At 41.0% G+C, this 20,798-nt stretch overlaps 1 protein-coding gene across 1 annotated transcript; it reads right to left on the reverse strand.

Annotated features, from left to right (window-relative positions):
- Window positions 1-293: 293 nt before the first annotated feature.
- Window positions 294-6,839, reverse strand: LOC147615780 (endoglucanase 24-like). Its single transcript, XM_086778384.1, has 6 exons — window positions 5,727-6,839; window positions 5,325-5,611; window positions 4,783-5,223; window positions 3,452-3,599; window positions 1,153-1,319; window positions 294-938 (listed from the first exon to the last, which is right to left on the reverse strand). Exons 1-6 carry the CDS (start codon window positions 5,938-5,940, stop codon window positions 600-602), a joined length of 1,596 nt encoding a protein of 531 aa, XP_086634510.1. The 5' UTR covers window positions 5,941-6,839; the 3' UTR covers window positions 294-599.
- Between the last annotated feature and the right edge of the window lie 13,959 nt (window positions 6,840-20,798).

Raw genomic sequence — 20,798 nt, forward strand, 5'->3', positions numbered from 1 at the left:
TTGAGGGTGAGTCCAGAGTGACTACGTGGATGTGAGGCACCTTAGGCCTCTCTTCTATGTGGTTCCAAGTCATGATTTCTTGGGCAAGGTCATGTGGGACTTTAAAGCAACCAGTATCCAAGAAGAAGAAATACTTTGGAAAGTTAGCATGTCATGAATCAAATAGACTTTAAAATTCCCAACCGTATTGCACCCCACTTGGTTAAAGGCTTGAAATCCTAAGTGGGCGACATCTTAGGTTCAATTCTCCTTTCATGCACATGCACTGTGGATGGTGCAACTAAGTTGGCCGATTTTTAAGTCCACAAACATTGATCCAATAAAATGCATATAGAAAGGTTTACAACTCATAAAATACAAACACAACGGTTTGTGCAGCCCCATTGATTAATTTTTAGTAACTCTGAATGGCCACTGCATGTTTCATTAGGCCCTCACACAGAAACTCAACCAATCAAAACCTATGAAAGAAGAAGCTGCAAAACCATGCAGCCATAGTAACACAGTGAAGTGACAACAAAAGGTTTCAGCTGGGTTTTCTACCTCATGACTGAATCAAAAACAAAAGATCCCTTGATGCTTAAGCAAGCATCCCTGCTTCATGTCCAGCTGGGAAGGGTGACTTGCGTGGTCGATGTCAAACCGGCCATTAAGCCCACCATGGCTGCACTGTTGTAAGTCGTGGGCTCATTCTGCATGGAGTTGTTGCGGCTGTCAACAAAGCTGTCATTCTGGAAAGGGCCACCAACCAGCCCACCTTGTGCAACATGTGGGTTCGGACCAGACGCAGACAACCACTGAAAGCCATCTTTGCAGCCATAGTACTTTGAGTCCGAAGGTATGGACGCTGCCCTATGGTGCACTCGCAGTGGATAGTTGGAGCTGTAGCCCACGAGGTAGCTCAAACTTGAAGGATTCTTTCCCAGTAGATAATTAGCCTGTACACCATTGAGTTCACATCATAGAGGATCAATATTGAAAAAACTACAAAATGCAGTGACTAGGTCCTCAAGTGCCTTCAGCTTTTGAGCATCTGTGTGTTAAGTGCATAGACACAGATGCCTGCATCCACATGTATGCACACCCATGTGTGTGTGTGTGTGTGTGGGGAGAGAGAGAGAGAGAGAGAGAGAGAGAGAGAGAGAGAGAGACCTGGGATATGGCAAAGCTACGAAGATCCTGTGCAGAGAATGTTTGTCCGGAACAGCTCAGGCCATTTGATTTAGCTGTGAAGAGGTAGTCACTGTATATAAGAGCCAATAGAGCAGAATTCACAGCATGCTGTATTGCGTTCCACTCTATGACCCATATGAGCCCACCTGGATGCACGAAAGATGTTTAAAAGGATGAAAAGCAAACAAAAACTAACGACATAGACTAAACTCAAACCTCATAGAAAGCCAGGACTTTATGTAGGAAAGATCGTAGCTTGTAGAGCTTTCCTAAGTAAGAAACCTTGTGCTCTGGCCTTGGCTGCTTCTGCTGTTGTTTTGCCTCTCTCTCCCCTCTTCATGGCGTTATTCATCCTTGACCTACAGTGACTAGCCCTAGCCTGAGACTTCACTCCTACCTGCCTTGGATGGATGGCTTCCTTCCTGCTTTCTCAATGCTAGGCTAGCCACTAGTGTATGGCTGCAACATTCTAGTGCTGTCTTGGGGTAGTTCATTGCATCTCTACTGTCCCAGCTGTTTGCTCCATGACCATCTTCTCTCTTTCAAACTCTGGTAGATCCTCTCACTCTCTTCTTATGTTCTATGGTACCCTAAGCTAACATATTCTCACAATCAAAGATGTCTCTTCCAAACCTGCCTGCCCCATGTTCCACTTTTCAATTCAGACTTACTACTGTGACAATGACTTCTAATGCAACCTCAAAATTGACGAGAATCTACTGCCTTTCGCAAGTGGTGCCCTAACATTGCCTTAACATTTTGGGGCTGCAAATAGGAGGTCATACTGCTAAAACATCTTCAAAAAAAAAAACAGTCGGCATCTAGATGGGCCTGTGCAGAAGCTTTTGACATTCAAAAAGTGTCTTGAGAAGCAGTGTGCAGAAGCATAGACCTGAAAACCTCTTCAGGCTGCTTCCAAGCGTGCTAAATCTTATGAGCCTTCTGCTGGATCAGCTTCAAGACGAGGAAGAGAGGGAAGACAAGAGGAAGCCTTCAGGATGCTTCCAAGCGCTTTAAATCTTACGCTCTTTGGCACTTGTTTCACAGCTTCTGAACTCATCTGCTCTCCCTTGGCTCATTGCTTCAAAAGATTGTAGAAAATATGGGGGAGCCTATTTATCAACCTCAAAATGATACACCTAATTTGTCGCGCTACCCATTCTTGGCACCCTGCATTACTCCCATGGCCTCTTTTGTTCTGTTATAGATTAGTGTGCACAAAATGCACTCTCCCTCGGCACTAACTAGTAGCCCTGCATTGCACAAAATGGGCTCTCTCTCCACTAAACCTTGACACAAGCATCTGAATCGTGAATGTTGGAGCTTATCCATGTGGGTATCCCCTCTTTATTATCTTAAAACTGTAGAAAGGGTGATTTCCTCTAATGCTCCACATGGATTTGGATCTGGATTGTCGGCAATTGGTGCGACTGCAAAAACTAGAAGGTATGGATCTAGTACATGAAATAGCCTCTAAACTAGGATTGGATGTGATTTTTGAGTTTGAATTTGAGTCTGCTTCTGGTTCTCTAGAAAATCTGCTGTACTTTTTTTCAAAATATGTTGATTCTCTTGCTACTAGAACAAACGTGGAACTAATCAAAGCTTAGGCAAGAAAACTTGGCAAAGAGATGTATGTTCTAAAGCGGCATGGATGAAATGGCTGGACTCTGGAGGAAGAATAAGAAGCCTGATCCTTTGCTTGGACAAACATTTGTGTAACCCTCAGACAACTGTCATTTGAAACTGGCTTGACAAATTTTAAAACCACATACCAGGGTGGTCCAGCCTGGCAGCCTGAGAGCTCCTTTTCACTTAGTTTCAGCTAGGTGATCTTGCTTGAAGTGAATTATCTTCTGACTAATGCATCTTAAGATTCCTGGGTGGTGCTATCATCACTAAGCCACCCCTTGCTCCTCTCTTGATAGTCTTCCATGTCTTTGGTGAAGAAAAAAAGACTGTAAATTTCATTCCCCATAAACTCCAACTAAAACTCGTTTTACTCCCCTGTCTGTGCAAGCCCATACCACCAACATCTATCAACTACACTTTGGGATGAGAACACACTACCGTGGAACAAAATATAACTTTTCAAATATAGATGAAGATTTTAAACAGCTCTGTGGTGTCTTCAGCAGCTGAGTTTTTAGTGTTCGAAACAAGTTTTGTTAAGAATGATTTATGAAAACATTGCAGCTTTCCAAAAGCAACTGCATGCAGAAAAAGTAGGCAAAGGGCATCCATCAACACACCCTGACCCTAAAAGAAAGAAACACACCATCTGTGCGGCTTTCTGTTGCAGTGGGAGAGTCGGGAAGAAGAGCACACATTAAAGCATCTGCTGTGTTCCGGTATTTGGTAAGTCCCGTTGTTGTCAAGCTAGAGCCTCCTTGTGGTTGCAGAAGTTGATATCTGGACAAAAGCACCTACAACACTTCAAAGAATTAGAGGGCTTCTCATTTTCCTCCTTGATAGAGAAACATAAATAGCAGAAGACAACATTCATAACCTACATCAAACCAGAGCAAACACCTTACCTAATAATGTATATAAAGCTGAAATTGAACAGCTTGCAGCTCTGTAACCAAAATTTTAAAAGAAACGTTGTACTAGTTGAAGCAGTTAATATGAACAGCAAAAAACACAAGCACTTGATGGTGGCACATATCACACCTCTGGCTAATTGGAAGCTCTGCACTCATTCTACAGAGAAGTGGGCCACTAAAGTCGAGTTTTGTCACGCTTTCCCCCACTAAGACTACAGATGGCCCGAGCTACATAGCATTTATAAGCTCGCAGAAACGTGACCCAAACCACTTAAGGCTTCAGACACCTCTTTTATAAACCCTACAGCTCCTTTATGCTTCCCTATTTGACTTGCAAAATGACCTGCTCCTTTATGCTTCCCTATTTGACTTGCAAAATGACCTGCTCAGAAACCAGCACTTCCTCGAGGCCACACACCATCAACTGTATGCCTATCCCACATCCTCACCAGATAGAGAAAATGAAACACCAAACAATTACTCATGAAGGTGAACTGATGCAAAATGATTTTTAAAAAACACCACCTTTTGGCTGTCTCCACTACCTCTCTCTCACCCTCATCAAGAAGTTCAAACCACAATACATGAACTCTTGTTGCTCATTTTGCCCGGCCTTTGAACTACCACCCATTGGCCAGTTCAAATGCCCTGCAGCTAGCCACACTTGGCCAGGCTCAATGCTGCTCTGCTGCCTTTGCTGGCCTGATTTATCTCCTTTCCTGAACTGATGTGACCATAAGGGCTCACAATGTGTGTCCCTAGCAGCACATCCTACACAAAAAGTTCCCCTTCTAACGCCACAATACATGTAGCAAACTAGCTGCAACAGACAGCTTTCCAGCTCATTGAAGCAAACTGATTCCAGCCAAATAATTCTAGCCTATAAGTACCAAACTTCCACCAGCGTAGAGAATACTCTAGCAAATGAGTGTGTGGACCTGCATACTGAGCACATCTGTCTTCTAACTTTGTCAAGTTTCTATTTCACAAAAGGGAGGTACAAAAAAGCCAATCAAGTTGCAATTGATATATGGTTGATTGGACACCAAGTTCATTCACAAACCTGCACTCCAGGAAGCTTATTATCCCAGCTGAGCCAAGCTGGGGCTTGACCCCACTCTGCAAAAAGCTCGCCATCACTTCCTGTTACGTAAGATAAAAATTCCTCCTCACCAGTTGCATAAAAGAGCCATGAAGCAGCCCACAACAGCTCATCTCCATATCCTGTTGAATTGTAGTAGGTTTCCTCCACGGGGTAGCTCGAGGTGTATAATGCTCTTGATGTATTTGCAAACTGAAAGAGCTCCCTTGCATGCTTCAGAAGCTGATCTGAATATGAGGCCTGTTCCTTGCGGAAGACCAGTGAGGCCGATGCCATAGCTGCAGCTACCTCGGCTGCAACATCTGAGCCAGGCATTGAAGTGTTTAAATTATAAGATGGCCTTGTTTCATTCATGTCCTCTGGGCGCTGCCAACAAGCATGATCAATTGCAGGGTCTCCAACCTGTGAAGATAGCAATCATGAGTGTAGACGAGATAACCTTTAGCACGAAGGTAACAACCATGAGACTTCTTGCACAAGAAAGCTTAATATGGTCTTCCTACCTGAAAATAAAGTTCATCGCTTGAATGATGTGTCTTGAGTAGATAGTTTGTGATCCACTTTATGCTGCTTTTGGTGGCATCAAGCTGCTGAGCCGTGGCCATCTGGGCACCATACTCTAGCACGCTCCAAGACAGCAAGGTGCAGGTGAAAGCTAGAGGAAAGCTGAACTTGATGTGGTCACCCGCATCGTACATGCCCCCAGTTAGGTCAAGCCCGACATCGCTTCCATCTTTCATTGCCGAATCTCCCCGCCAGCTGATGGGGTTGTCAGAAGGAAGCTTGCCCGCTGTACAATGTCAACAACAACATAGGAGTCAGAAATAGGGAAAAGAAAGATAAGGGCTAAATGAAACAATGTCGCATTGGGAAGAGCTTTGCACAAAGGGAAGAAGTGGCCATACATTTCTGCACGTCTAGGAAGTTGAGGGCGAGCTTGAGGGCTTGAGAATAGGCTGCAGATCCGAGGTATGTGGGGGGCTTCTGTGGGGAAGATGAGCCCTTCTTATGGTGGCGGTAAACCAACGTGGTGACAGCGGCAGCTACAACAAGGGCTGCGATGCCCAGAACCAACGCCCACCAGAAGCACCCTTTGGCGCCTTTCGACACAATGCCCATCTCGCTCTCTCAGTCTCTCTCTCTCAAGATCCGGCTTGTTGCAGCAAAACCCAAATATACACCACGCACCAATGCCTTCTCCCTCCTCGATCGCCCTTTGCTCGCTTTCTCTCTCTCTCTCAGAAGCACCCTTTGGCGCCTTTCGACACAACGCCCATCTCGCTCTCTCAGTCTCTCTCTCAAGATCCGGCTTGTTGCAGCAAGTCCGGCTGTACACCGCGCACCAATGCCTTCTCCTCCTCAATCACCCTTTGCTCTCTCTCTCTCTCTCTCAGAAGCACCCTTTGGCGCCTTTCGACACAACGCCCATCTCGCTTCAAATCCAACTATACACCACGCACCAATGCCTTTTCCTCCTCAATCACCCTTTGCTCTCTCTCTCTCTCTCTCTCTTCTCCACACACATTACAACACCACAGTGACCACACACCTTTGCAGGCTCTTTCACAGCGGCTTCTGACGATGCGGCAGCGACTATTACAGCATTGCAAGAACAACCATCATTATGCTGCAACTTCGCATTTGTTCTAATTTCTTGCAAACGGCTTGAATGCGGGATGAATGGGACATTTGAGGCGCGGAGCTTAGATGCATTGAGAAGAGAGGGGGGAAGCCCGCCCCGCACTGTGGGGAGCAGTGAGATGTCGCATCAGGTGAGGCGTCCTCTTGGGCGGCGGCGGCCCCCACAGTGCAGGTCGCAGGTCGCGTCTAAAAATCTTGTGAGTTTGCCCTTGGTTTAGCAGCCCAGTGACCACATCAGCAACTGGGCATCGAGAGCCCACTAGCAACTGGGCATCGAGAGCCCACTGCCCAAATAAACCGAAGGCCTGTTTCCACGCCCGGCTTGGTTGGCAACTGGTTTTCACTTCTGAGAAACTAATGAAGAAGAAGATAACTCCTCAGAGTTCAACTTGTGGTTGTGAGGTGAACCCATAGGATTTGGAAACCTTTCGCCAACCAATTGGAAACTCCAACTCACGTGTGCTCACGTGTGTATTCTTAGGGCTACTTTCCACCACGAGAGGTGAACATAGGATTACTTTCCACCACGAGAGGTGAACATAGGATTTGGAAGCGTTTAGTTCACAACTAGTTGCGAATTTTAATGAGCGTGGAAATGGGCCTCTAGTTGCTAACTTTTCGCCACCCAATTGGAAACTCCAACTCACGTGCGCTCACGTGTGTATTCTTAGGGCTACTTTCCACAAGAGCCCTGGTTGTGTCCTCTAGTTGCTAACTTTTTGCCACCCAATTGCAAACTCCAACTCACGTGTGCTCGCGTGTGTATTCTTAGGGCTACCTTCCACGAGAGCCTTGGTTGTGTCCTCTAGTTGCTAACCTTTCGCCAACCAATTGGAAACTCTAACTCACGTGTGCTCGCGCGTGTATTCTTAGGACTACTTTCCACAAGAGCCCTAGCAGGCTACTGGCAACTAATTTCAATATTGGGTCTCATGAAATTAATGTAGCCCAGTCTCTTCTTAGCAAACTTGTTGCCAATTAGGTAGTACACAAATTCTTATTGTTGTCGAACCATACCCAGGCTACACAATATGGCAAAAGTAAGCTACGTTTAATGCTACACTACTAGCAACTAGGTTTGCAACTAGTTGTTAGAGCAGTGATTTTGGAACTATGACTAATACTGATCTTTCAAGTGATTTTGGAGCTATTCACAACTTTCATTGCACTTTTGAGTGTTTAAACAAGCCACATAGCCAAAGAGCTTAACCCATATAAGCACGTGGGGCCAAAGGAGCTCCAGTTTTCGACATCTCATGCGATCAATCCTTATGAAAACAAGCTACAAAAAAGTAATAATGCAACTAGGTTAATAAATTAAGAACAACATCATACCAAAGGCAAAAAAAAAAGCCTAAGTCAAGGGTCACATCCCTTCCAGCTGAAAGCTAAAACCAACAAGGTAAGGTTGAGTTGGCAAATTTAAATTGGCACTTCACATCTCTCTTACCTCTATTACTTTTACATAGAATCACACGTGACACCATGGCATACAATGTAACTAATTTCCTCGAGGAATTTCATTCTAATCAACTATCCAAAAAACTTAGTGTTATGATGGAATAAAGTAAATTTTCAAGGGAAAAATGTTACAAAATCTATAGTATAATTGTCTTCAATTGTGGAAAAAAAAGAAAGGAAGGCGCTATACTATATCGATTCATAGTACTAGTGGGTTGACTCGTGCTTCGCACATATATAATTCCTAGCTTGATATTTTTCAAATTCCTAGAGTAATAGGAGCCTACCTCTCCTCGAACCTCCAAATTGCCTCCATGCTTTGCATGTATATAATTCCCAGTTTGATATTTTTCAAATTCCTAGAGTAATAGGAGCCTATCTCTCCTTGAACCTCAAAATTCTTGCCATGTGGCAACTTCGTGAAACTCTTCCTTTATATAATATATAGAGTAGGTTTGAACCTTAGGATTGAAGCTAAAGCAGGTACATGTGTACTATGTAGCCTCTTTCTTATGAGCATTAAATGCAAGTTTCACTCTCCTTTTTGTGCCCAAACTAAACAAGGGAGGATTTTTTAAGAGATTATTGGCCTTGGGTATTCATGACCAATCATGATGGAAGAAAAGGAGCCTATAGAGGACATAAACCCAAAAAGGGACATAAACACGAAAGAGCCAAAAGCTATACAGGATGTAGAAGCATCACCAGATAGTGAAGACTATGAAACCAAGGACCATGTAAGCTTTAGTACTTAATTATTATGTTACTAGTACAAAAGTCCACTTTGCTTCTTTGTGACACTATAGCTTCTCTTTTACAAGAGTGAGAAGGCGCTTTCGATAACTACTTTTTTCTCTCCAAAAATAAATTGAAGCAACCTTCTTAAATATTCAAAGAGTGTCCCACCATCTTGAGAAAAGGTAAATTGTTGCACTTTTGCACCCCCAAAAAAAACATCAAACTAAGATGATACATTTTCCAGGCTAAAAAATGATGAGTACATAATGGATTTGGTAAAATTTTTTGAAGAAGAGTCTAAATGTTCAAGGTCTTTATAATTGTTTTGAAGAAGATAATAAGAGTCTAAATTTTCAAGGTTTTCATTATTTTTGCTAAGAGAGTTGAAATATTCAAAAGTTAAGGAGACGTCTTTACATTAAATTAAAAAAAGTTAAGGAGACGTCTTACATTAAATTAAAAAAAGTTAAGGAGACATCTTTACATTAAATTAAAAAAGTTTCATAAATCCCAACCAACCCATGGTATGACTTGGCTCTAAGAGTGGCATCATACTCTCAGATCAACCATAACTTGCATTTCTTGTCAAAAAATGGAAACATTCTCATTTATCTTACAGCATGAAGACTCTTTTCATACAAAACTTTCCACCCATATAGCACCTACCTATATGTGCACGCTTGTGTTAGCATTTGGACGTGTGCAAACTAGCTTCACAGTGGCCCATATAGAACGTGTATGATGGGATGGGCTTCAACTCTTTATATAATTGGTATTATTCCTTTGTGGTTTTCATGGTGCATGCAGCAAATGTATGGGATTGACTTCTTAATGTGCTCAGTATTGCCATTAGGTAGTGTGTATATGGCAATGGACTATGTATGTGGCCTATATAATCCATATAGCACGTGCATGATCACGATGACCCACTAGTGATTTGAATGGTCAATATAGCGCATGGACAAGCTGAATGGTGTTTATGGTCCACATAAGGTGGCAATGGGCTACATGTGACCCTTATGTGCTTGCTGCTATAGCTTCACATTGGCCCATATAGAACGTGTGTGATAGGGATGGCCTACTCATGTATGATCAGGATGGCCTATAAGTGATGTGTACATGCTCATGTATGATTGGGATGGCCTTCAACTGATCTTAATGTGCTCAATATAGCCTATATATAGTCTGTATAGTACCTTGAAAGTGGTAGTGGGTGTATGTGGCCTAGATAATCCATGCAGCACGTGCATGATCGAGATGTCCCATAAGTGATCTTAATGTGGTTAACATAGCGCATGGACAAGCTGAATGGTGTTTATGGTTAACGTAAGATGGCAACAAGCTAAATGGTGCACATAAGGTGGCAATGGGCTACCTGTGATCCTTATGCACTTGATATAACTTGTATGTGTTCAAAGTGGTCTATATAGAATGTCTACTTACAAGTGATCTCTGTACTTTCTCAATATAGCCCACGTAGTATCCACATGGATTGTATGATCTGTATAATAGGTTGTATGTGATCTTTATGTGGTCTACATGTGTTCTATGTGGTCCATGTGATATGCATATGGTTTGAATGGGCTATAAGTGATCTCCACTAGCTTAGTCTTCAATGATGTGCTCTGCATGGTCCATGTGGTCTCTTACATGGTAAGAATGGGCTGCCCACGATCTTTACATACTCAATGTTGTCTTGGTGTGGTTTGTACAATCGATGTGTCCCCCTACATGGGTGGAGTGGGATCTATGTGATCTTTGTATGTTGTCTCTTCTCCACAGTATGCTTTGCATTGTCCATGTGGTCTATACATGGTCGAAATGGATTACTCGAGATCTTTACATGCTTGATGTCATCTCTGGGTGGTTTGTATGGTGCATGTGATCTGCATATATTCGTAATGTACATGGTCATAATGGATGTCTCGAGATCTTTACATGCTTAGTATCATCCATATGCCCTAGATGGTTCATATGGTCCGTACATCTATGCAATGGTTGTATGGGATCTTCACATGCTTTGGTGAGCTCTATATAGTCCATGTGATCCACATATGGTTTGAATGGGTGTCTACATACGTTGTCTTTTCATGGTGTGCTCTATTGCATGGTCTATGTGGTCCATTTATCCTTATGGTATAACTCCTGTGTGGTCCGTATGGTGTATATGGTCCATATAAGGTGGGAATGTGATGGATATCATCTTTATGCAATTGTTATTGTCCCCATATGGTTTGCATATACATGCTTAATATCATCCTAGGCAAGCTTGTATAGTTGGAATGGGATGCATGTGATCTGAGTATATTCCTTGTGTGGTCTATCATGTGGTCGGTATGATCCAAGTGGAGATTATGTGTGTGTGGTGGCCGGTCAGGGGGTGTACTTTTAGGAAGACCTACATGCAAAGGGTATTAAATAATTTCTTTTTTTGTGAATTTTGACTTAGTAAAATGACCCCTTTTTCTTTATAAACGTACGGGGGTTTTTTTTCTTTCTAAAATGCCATTAAAAAGGCCCTTATGTAAGTAGATTTCTATAAATTTTTCGCACACTCTTGGTTTTTAAAACCCCTTCTAATGATCACACGTAGTGGACTTACATATTTTTAAGTGAACCCCCGAGGGTGGCCGTGTATTCCTTGTGGCCTGTATTACATAGATGGTCCATATATTCCTTGTGGTCTTATGGCCTACATAGTCTGTATATGTGTCCGTAAATGTGCTTTATAATTGGTCTTTGTAATTGGTCATTATACATTCTACAAATGGGATTTGTGCATTACAATCTATATGATGATATGTGCATTATTGGAATGGCTTCCATGTGATCTTTATGTTCTTTGTGTGGTCTATATGGTCTATATAAGTTGGAAAGTGGTTGCATGCAATCTTTTATGTGGTTGGTATTGTCCCCATGTGGTCTTTGAGGTGCATATGGTATGTAAATTATATGAATATGGGGACCTTTTTTTTACGAGCATTTGGCAAACGAGCTTTTTTGTGAGCTTTGGTTCCATGGATTTTGCTCATGTGAACTACTATGATGATGTGGCAATTGACATGTCCATGTCAACATGTAACCAATCTATGTCAGCATGTATATGGCATGGACACACATGCATGTTGTTGGAAATATAATCCAACATGGTCACAAATATCCTAAGCCTTGTTGTGGAAAATAATGTATCCAAAAGAAGTATTATCCTAAGGTCATAAACCTAAGATATGTAGCATGCATTAAGCATGGACATGTGTCATAGAATCTCCTCGAACTACCTAAGCAATGATGTATAAAAAGGCAACTCCCATTTGGCTATAAAAGCCTTGTATTGGTTTATTAGAAATACAAGAGAGAATCACTTTTTCTAAACATGAATGGTACTTGTGTATTTCCTCCTTAGTTACTTCAGTTGGTATCAGAGCATTGGTCCTAGGCCTCCCCCCCACACTTCAAAAGTCATGTGCCGCGTGGCATAGCACCCCATAAAAGATCAAAAATTTAAAAAAAATCCTAAAAATCACTCCTAGATTCCCTCTTCTTACTTTCCAACTCAAGCCTACCTCAGTGGAGGAGCTGATTCTCAGCATAGAGCTCGTCATTTCCAAAGCGCATTTAAGGGCGTCTTCCTCAATACACAGTACAGCTACAACCGAGAGCTTAATCGAAAATTTCACGCAAAGCTCCCAAAATTACCATTTTTTCACAAGCTGATCAAATTTGGGGTTAACAGCAATATTGCGCGTGACTGAGGCGACTAAATCCTGATTCCTCTTACTACGGAGCAGTCTCACAGGAAACCCCTCTGACCTTTTTATAAGAGGGTTTTACCTATAGTTTCGTGTAGTTTGAGTATTCATCTTCTCTCTCAGTAAGGGCGCAGTCTCAAGACACCATTTGTGAGCTACTATCATTTACAACACAGAGCTTTCCAGCCCAAATCCTCTAGTGAGAAGCTTACTCAAAAGGAGTTTTTGTGCCTTGTATGCATAGAGGGAAAGTACTTTCAGTGTTAGTACATGTTAATCATGTTTAAATCTTAGTTTGTATTGAGCCTACAATCCCCTCATCATCCTTGTAATATAGCTATGTCTATAAAGCTCTCTGCCATGCACTCAATATGTGCAGTTATGTTTAAATGCATCATATCTTGTATGCCTACTGTCATGTATGGTCATGCATCATATCTTGTATGCCTACTATCATGTATGGTCAAGAAGGCAACTTGTCAAGCCTCAAGGATGAATATGAACTGATGTTCCACTATTTTGTAAGCTTTCAATGTTGAGGATTATTACAAGAACACATTCCATGAAGAAGATCTAGCTCCAAGATAAGGTTGATAAAATGAAGAAAGAAGTAGTAAGGGACTATGCTACAAGAAGGATACACAAGAAGCTTCTTCAACAAAGATAATCAAAGGAAGGAGAAGCAATGTTCAACATTTTTAAGTCAATTATGTTAACTGCCACATTGTTACACCCTTGTTAGCTTTAACCCTTGTTGTGGGAACCACTTATGTATGGTGGATCTTGTCCAGTTGATCCAACCTATTGTGCATACCCACTTGTTTTTTCCATACCTTGAATTTGTAAAGGAAAAACACCATACCCTATTGTGATTAAAGGAGGGTTATATCCTATTGTCTAAAGGAACGACTATGCCAAATAAAGCTATGTACATCAAGGTGTAGCTGTCATAGGCAGTAGAAATGTTCCCATGTTTAGCTTAAGGGAGGGTGTTGGAAATATAATCCAACATGGTCACAAATATCCTAAGCCTAGTTGTGGAAAATAATGTATCCAAAAGAAGTATTATCCTAAGGTCATAAACCTAAGATATGTAGCATGCATTAAGCATGGACATGTGTCATGGAATCTCCTCTAACTGCCTAAGCAATGATGAAAGTAAAGGCAACTCCCATTTGGCTATAAAAGCCTTGTATTGGTTCATTAGAAATACAAGAGAGAATCACTTTTTCTAAACATGAATTGTACTTGTGTATTTCCTCCTTAGTTACTTCACATGTAACATGGCATGGACATACATGCTACCATGTGCACCATGGATATACATGTATCATCCACATGATGTCCATGCCTAATGTCATAAACCAAGAAGGTGGATGGTCCATACATATGTTCTTCCCTTGGTGTGTTCTATATAGTCCGTGTGATGCACATATGGTCAGAATGGGTTTCTATATGCTTCTTCCCATGGTCTCCTTTACTACATGGTCTCCTTCTTCCCATGGTCTCCTTTACTACATGGTCCATCATATGGTCACTCTACATGGTCAGATTGGGCTGCTTAAGTTCTTTACATGTTGTTGTGTTTTGTATGGTCTATATGTCTCGTACATGGTCAAAATTGAGACCTCTATATGCTATCTTCTCACAGTATGCCCTACATGGTGTCAATTTGGTATGTATATGATTGGAACAGATTGCAAATCTCTCTCCCTATGCTAGTGAGTGTGTGTGAGTTCAGTGAGGTGAGAGGAGGGACGAGTACCCGTAATGCAACACGGAGGTGTGACAACACTAGCGGGAGGCATGGTGGAATTGCTTCTCAAGGAGTTGTAGAGCTTGGAGACCTCAAGGGTTACGAGCTCAGTCATTGGAAAGATCCTCACGATAGTTTGCGGTTCACCAGGTAATCTCTTTTTGGATGTGTTTCAAGAAGGGTTAGGGTGAACCATAACATTTTTGGAGCCGCTGCTGTCGGGGAGCCATCCTTTGGCTTTTTCCATCATTTTTTCTCTAATATATGCGCATAACCCATTCCCCATTATCTTGATTAATGGTTTTCTATGAAAACAGATGTGGATTTAATGGTGATTTGTGTGAGATTTGGTGTAGAATAGCTCTTTTTTTTTTTGAAATGAATGTCTTTTCCTTAATTTTTAGCTTAATTTGTTGTTTTTGTTGTTGTTATTGTGGTTTTTCATGTTCTTTGGGTTTGCACATAGTTTATATTAGGTTTAGTTTGCATCCATTGCATCAAACAATGCAATAGAATGCAATTTTTAGTGAATGTTAGCTCTCTTTATAGTGTTAAAACATAGAACCAAGATCATTAATTTTAGTTTAATTGTGTGTTTGTTGTTGAAATTATTTGGATAAGAGTGTTATCAAGCATTAGGAGTAGCTTTATCTTTCAAAAAATTTATTAAAACCATTAAAAAATCCTTGAATTTGACTAATTTCTCTTAATGGACTGGTTTTTGTCATTAAAGGTAATAATCTTGCTTAAGAGGTAAAATTTTTTAGAAAATGTGTTAATTGGGATCTAAATTGATCATATGAGTAGTCGAAATTAGTGTTTTTGAGTGTTTTGAGAGCATCTAGGTACCTCAAAATACCTAATCACATCAATTTTTCATCGATTGAAAAATTTTGACTCTCTTTGCAAAATTTTGACTCTCTTTGCTTAATTTTGCTTTAAAAGAGGAGACCATAATTGAGAGTCTAATTAATCCTCTATTTTAGATTAATTGACACATTTGCTGATGCACAAAGATTAGCATTCCATTGCTCTATTCAATTATGTGCTCAATTGTGTGAATTAATTAGAGATTAGTGGTTAATTAGAGTCTTTGACTAGTGTAAAAGAGGAAAAGATTAGTGAAAGGATTAATCTTGGATTAATTTTTAATCACTTTTTTACATAACTCATTAAAGCTAATGAGCATTCAATGAGTGGATGCTCATGAGTTGTCAAATTGTCCATTTTAGGAGTCATTTATGAAGGGTGTAAGGGGTGTCATTAAAAGGTTGACTTTTTTGATTCCCACTTATCTTTTTGGGAAAATGCCCATATCTCTTTCATTTTAAATTCAAAAAATATTCCCCCCAAAAAGAAAAATTCGTGTTTCCCACTAGACTCCAAAAAATAAAAAATCAAATTTAATATTTTCGAGGAGTCCGGTTCACGGAGTGAACCATTTTTTGCAACTTCACGGCCAAAGGGTTCACGCCCTCAGGAATCGTGTCCCATAAAAAAAGAATTTAACGTTTTTGTGAAGTCCGATTCACGGCATGAACCATTTTCTGCAACTTCACGGCCAAAGGATTCATGCTCTCGAGAACCACGCAAAAAAAAAATAAATTTAATATTTTCGTAAAATTCGGTTCGCGACGTGAACCATTTTCTACAACTTTACGGCCAAAGGTTTCACGCCCTCGAGAACTGTGCCACGTGAACCGATAAGGATTCACGGCGTGAGACCCTTCGTTCAGGCGCGAACACAAAAAAAAATTCAAAATTTATAAAACCCATGAAGTTCGCTTCATGGTGTGAACAGAGATACGTCGGCCCAAAAAAAAATGAATTTAATATTTTCGTGAAGTGGATCCAATTCACGACGTGAACCATTTTCTGCAACTTTATAGCCAAAGGGTTCACACCCTTGGGAATCGTGCAAAAAAAATAATGAATTTAATCTTTTATGTGAAGTCTGGTTCACGGCGTGAACCGATAAGGGTTCACGGTGTGAGACCCTTCATTCACGTGAACACAAAAAAAAAATCAATCAAATTTTATAAAACCAGTGAAGTCCGCTTCACGGTGTGAGCAGGGGTCCGTCGGCCCACAAAAAAAAAGGACTCTGGAAAACACCCCTGTTTGGAGGCCCGCATCTCCTAAACCGTATATTTGATGAAGGTGCTCTAGGGCTCATCGGAAAGCTGACATCGAGCTCTTCGACTTTAGACTTGGCCGTCCGAAGTCAAAATCGACCATTTTGGCCTTCGACTAGCAGCCTAAAAATTCGACCCAGAAATCGAGGCAAAAAACAGCTCAAAAAAACCACGAAAAATCACAAAAACAGCGCGAAAACAATGACGAACCATATTCGGGCTACTTTTTTAGTGTTTAAATAAAAAAATCACGGACGACTCAGGGAAACAAAGTTATACTCCAAAAATACTACAACTCCTTCATACAGAGTTTTTCATAGTTCCTTTTGGAGTACCCTAAAAAACGTGCTGCAAAACAAGAAAAAAATTCTCAGAATTTTTTTTCGCCTTGAGATAGTGATGGAAAATAGGTTTTAGGACCTCCTCTTCCATTTGGGAAGTTACTAGCATACGCTTTTTTCAAAAAATTATCTTTAAGAGGTCATTCATGTATGTATAGCGCCTAAGCTATTTAGGGTGAATGGACACCCGTTTGAACCAACGAAGAGTACACCAAGCCTCTTGAGGCTGTAACGGGCTATGGAATAATATAAAAAGCAAAAAAGAAAAAAGAAAAAAAGAAAGATGTGTTTGCTCATTAAGGAGCATTTAGGCCACGATAGAGGGATTGCCATGGATCACACAAGGACTGAACCCAATGGCAGACATCTTCAAGCCATTGAGATCTATGCCGCAAATGCACCTCTCCCGATACCATTCGCCATGCCTATCTCCAAAAATCCTATAGGTACTAACCCTTTCCTGGATGTCTACACCTTGGACATACTAACTAGTCTAGGAAGGGGGGTAGTCCAAGGACTCAGTGAGTCTCTCCCAATAAGAGCACTCACATACGGCCTCAGTGACTCATACACAAATACCACCGTACAACTTTTCAAAATCATGGGCAAATACGACGAAACAACAGACCTTATTCAATTCATTCAAATGTTTGAACAGAGATGTGAAGCCTTTGGAAATCCCAATTGCCCCACTAAGGTACATGCGTTGAACCTATGCTTTAGAGGGATAAGCTAGTCGATGGTTCATCGCATTGATGCCGACGATTAAGACGAACTTCAAAACCTTAAAATCAGCCTTTATATATGGCTTTTCCAGACAAGGTGATTGGGGAGTGCAACAAAAGAACTCTATTCAATTGAGCGTCAACCCAATAAATCCATTAGAGATTTTATCCTTTGGATAAAACTCTTGGACTCACGATGTGAGTCATGGGAAAAATTAAACGATATTCAATTGATGAAGAGATGTTTCATGATGGGCTTGAAGAATAACAGCTTACATAACTTGATCATGATGGGCTTGAAGAATAACAGCTTACACAACTTGATCATTTGTATCCAATCCGAAAACATTCGATCAATGTTGTAAAGAAGCAATATGTTTAGATGACAACATGCTAGAAGATGATCATGCTATAAGGTGTTCCTCGTCTAAATCAAGTGAAGCAATGGAAAAAGAAAGATCGATCTTGGAATTGATATTCTCAGAATTCTATGCAGCCTTGCTTAAAACCTTACAGCCAACATCTCTAAAGAGAGGATGAGATTCTTCAAAATCAGTCATCCTTAATGCCTCTACAAGTGAGGAGCGAAATGCCTTGTGTTGAGTGCAATCACTACAACCATCCCAATCCTCATTGTGCATACGAGACACCTATTCTTCTATACTGCATATATTGTAAAACCTTTGACCATGATACTAAAAAGTGCCCCACTTCATTCATAATTGACTCAAAACCTCCATCTCCTGTGCAACAAACAGAAACAGTCCAAAGGGTAGAAACTGCTCAGGAAGCAGTTAATCGAACACTTAAGTGTTTTTATTATCATGGACCTCACAAGGTGGCAGACTGCACAGTTTGGAATACTTCCATGCCCATAGCCACCACTAACACTTTGCGACCCATGTGTGAACGATGTGGCATTGATCACATGTTCCAAGATTGCCTAAGAAGAGTTGCTTCAATGCAACTCTTAACATTTAAGTGTACAAAACGATCAATTGTCCACGGTACCCTTGAATGTGCTTACACGTTTACAAGCCAAGGCATGAAGAACAGTAAAAAAAGAACGCAAAAGACAATACCTCAACATGGGTAGAAGAACATGCTTTAAAACTGACCCAAAAGAGAAAACAAAACCTTCTAAACCCAAAAGAGCCAAAAGCTATACATGATGTAGAAGCATCCACCTCAAAGACCACCACACAAACTTCAAAGCCCATATGTGCGACACATGGTACAAAAGCTATACATGATGTAAAAGCATCCACCTCAAAGACCACCACACAAACTTCAAAGCCCATATGTGCGACACATGGTACAAAAGCCCAACAGAAAATTCGATCTTGTTGCATGGGCAAACATAATGAAAAACTGACAATCCAAAGAAAGTCAGAAAATGAACCAAGTTCTAGTATGTCACTAAGTGAGGATGAAACAAGTTCTGACTCTTCACTCAGTGCGCCACATAGACCAATCAAGAAACTAGAACCCATCCAACCACCTCAAATGGATAATAATGATCACATGACATATGTGGAACGTAAAAAGCAAGCTGAGGAGAGCATGCTTAGCTTGGTTGAATGTCTTACAGGGTCACCCGTTGTGATTAAGCCTCATAATTCCAATCCTAAAAAAGCAACCAAAATACAAAGCCCAGAGGAGTATCGCTTCCCCTTTCAAGAAGGGGAAGACATACCTTTTACAGAGAAGAGTCATTTGAGATAGATTGCACAAACTATACGCTTGAGAAAGCACGTGAGGAATTCGATAATTCCCTTACAAGATTAAAACAGTCTCTCAAAACCTCATTTAGAGGAATGCTCTTCTCTTATGATGAAGCCAGCATCACATTAGCACTTGCACTTTTAAGGGCTCAACATGAGTTATACCAAGACATAAAGAGCTCCATAAAACAGGACGACTGTGAGGATTCACAAGTTTCCAAATAGACCTCATTAAGAATTGTCAGTGTACACATTGGGTACTCTTCAAAAAGCAGAAAGCTAAAAAGAGGATGAAAGTGAATGGGAATACGTAACAGAAACGAGATATGATGTTGAAATAGAAATTGAAACATCCATGGTATGCCAGTGTACACATTGGGTACTCTTCAAAAAGCAGAAAGCCAAAAAGAGGATGAAAGTGAATGGGAATACGAAACAGAAACGAGATATGATGTTGAAATAGAAATTGAAACATCCATGGTTCCTTTGCAAGATTCTATCATGGTATGGTTGGATTTCCCTACAGGCAATGATGTTAACCGCAAAAACGCGCATTGATTAGCCCTCACGCTAGTCATAACATCATGAAACAATAGACACTTGGGTGTCATTTGGATAACCTAAACTCATCCCTACAGACAAAAGTCTTGCCAAGAGGAGCCAATGGACAAAACATTGAAGTTCGAGGTTACTTTAACTACACTATTCCATGTTACCCTAGATTTCCTTGAATATAATGTCATCCTTGGTGGAACTTGGATAGGTGAATCGTTGTATTCAATAGATGAATCCGTGCAAACAGTCACCTTGAATACTCCTGCAGGAAATGTACAATTGCTATTACAGGAGGAAGAGACCTTGGAGGAGCTGGAACTTCCAACATATCTTACTGAAAAGATCCCTAGGATTCTAGTTGGATTGGAAATTTCAAATAAAATCACCATAGCTCAAGCACAGCTTTATCCAACACGAGAACACAATCTCATGACCCTAGAGTTATGGGATTTGTTAGGGCAACCAACACTCATAGCATATCCTGAAAGAATTCCCTTTACACAAGACTTAAATATGCCATGTTTGGGGTACTTTGAACATACAATGTATATTGAAACTAACCCCCTTACTTGCAAGTTTTTTGTGGTTATGTGTTTGGAAGCATATTTGATCTCTTGGGGCATAAATGGACTATTGCTGCCCAAGCACCACTGTGCTTTGCTAGTGATAGAGTCATCATGATGGTCAATGACAAAAGTTGACAATACCATACTGCGAGGAAGAGGATCCAACTTTAATGGATTTCTATGATACTGAACGCAAAAAGTTACAAGTCTCTTCCACAGACACTCCTCTACACAATGACCTCCCATCTGCGCCTACAACCGACTCTGTTTAAGAGCATCTACTCCTTCAACCCCATCCTCATCTACGAAGTTCGATGCCAAAACCTCGCAATCAAAAGCTATTCTTGAAGTAGTACCCAGAGCTCAACCTTCTATCTCTAACAAGGAACTCAAAGGAAAAGCCCCAGAGCCTATACATCTTCATCGACAAACCTCACCAAAGGAGACAACCACATGCTCGAAGGCCTCGTCTCATCGACAGCCCCTCCACAAGAGACTCTAGCCACATCATTGTCAACAATGCCCATGAGTCTCAAACCTGTAGTCTCTCCGCGCCAACCAAAGTCAAGGAGGGCCCCAAACCTTC

The sequence above is a fragment of the Cibotium barometz genome, chromosome 39 (assembly GCF_041138505.1).
Source record: "Cibotium barometz isolate CiBa-2024 chromosome 39, ASM4113850v1, whole genome shotgun sequence".
NCBI lineage: Eukaryota > Viridiplantae > Streptophyta > Polypodiopsida > Cyatheales > Cibotiaceae > Cibotium > Cibotium barometz.

Bases quoted from the DNA above. Each gene is read 5' to 3' on its own strand.
- LOC147615780 (XM_086778384.1), bottom strand. From the start codon at position 5,940: ATGGGCATTGTGTCGAAAGGCGCCAAAGGGTGCTTCTGGTGGGCGTTG. The intron at 5,224-5,324 runs GTAGGAAGACCA...CTATCTTCACAG, and splicing joins GCGATGAACTTTATTTTCAG to GTTGGAGACCCTGCAATTGA. The intron at 3,600-4,782 runs GTTTGTGAATGA...GAAGTGTTGTAG, and splicing joins ATAAGCTTCCTGGAGTGCAG to GTGCTTTTGTCCAGATATCA.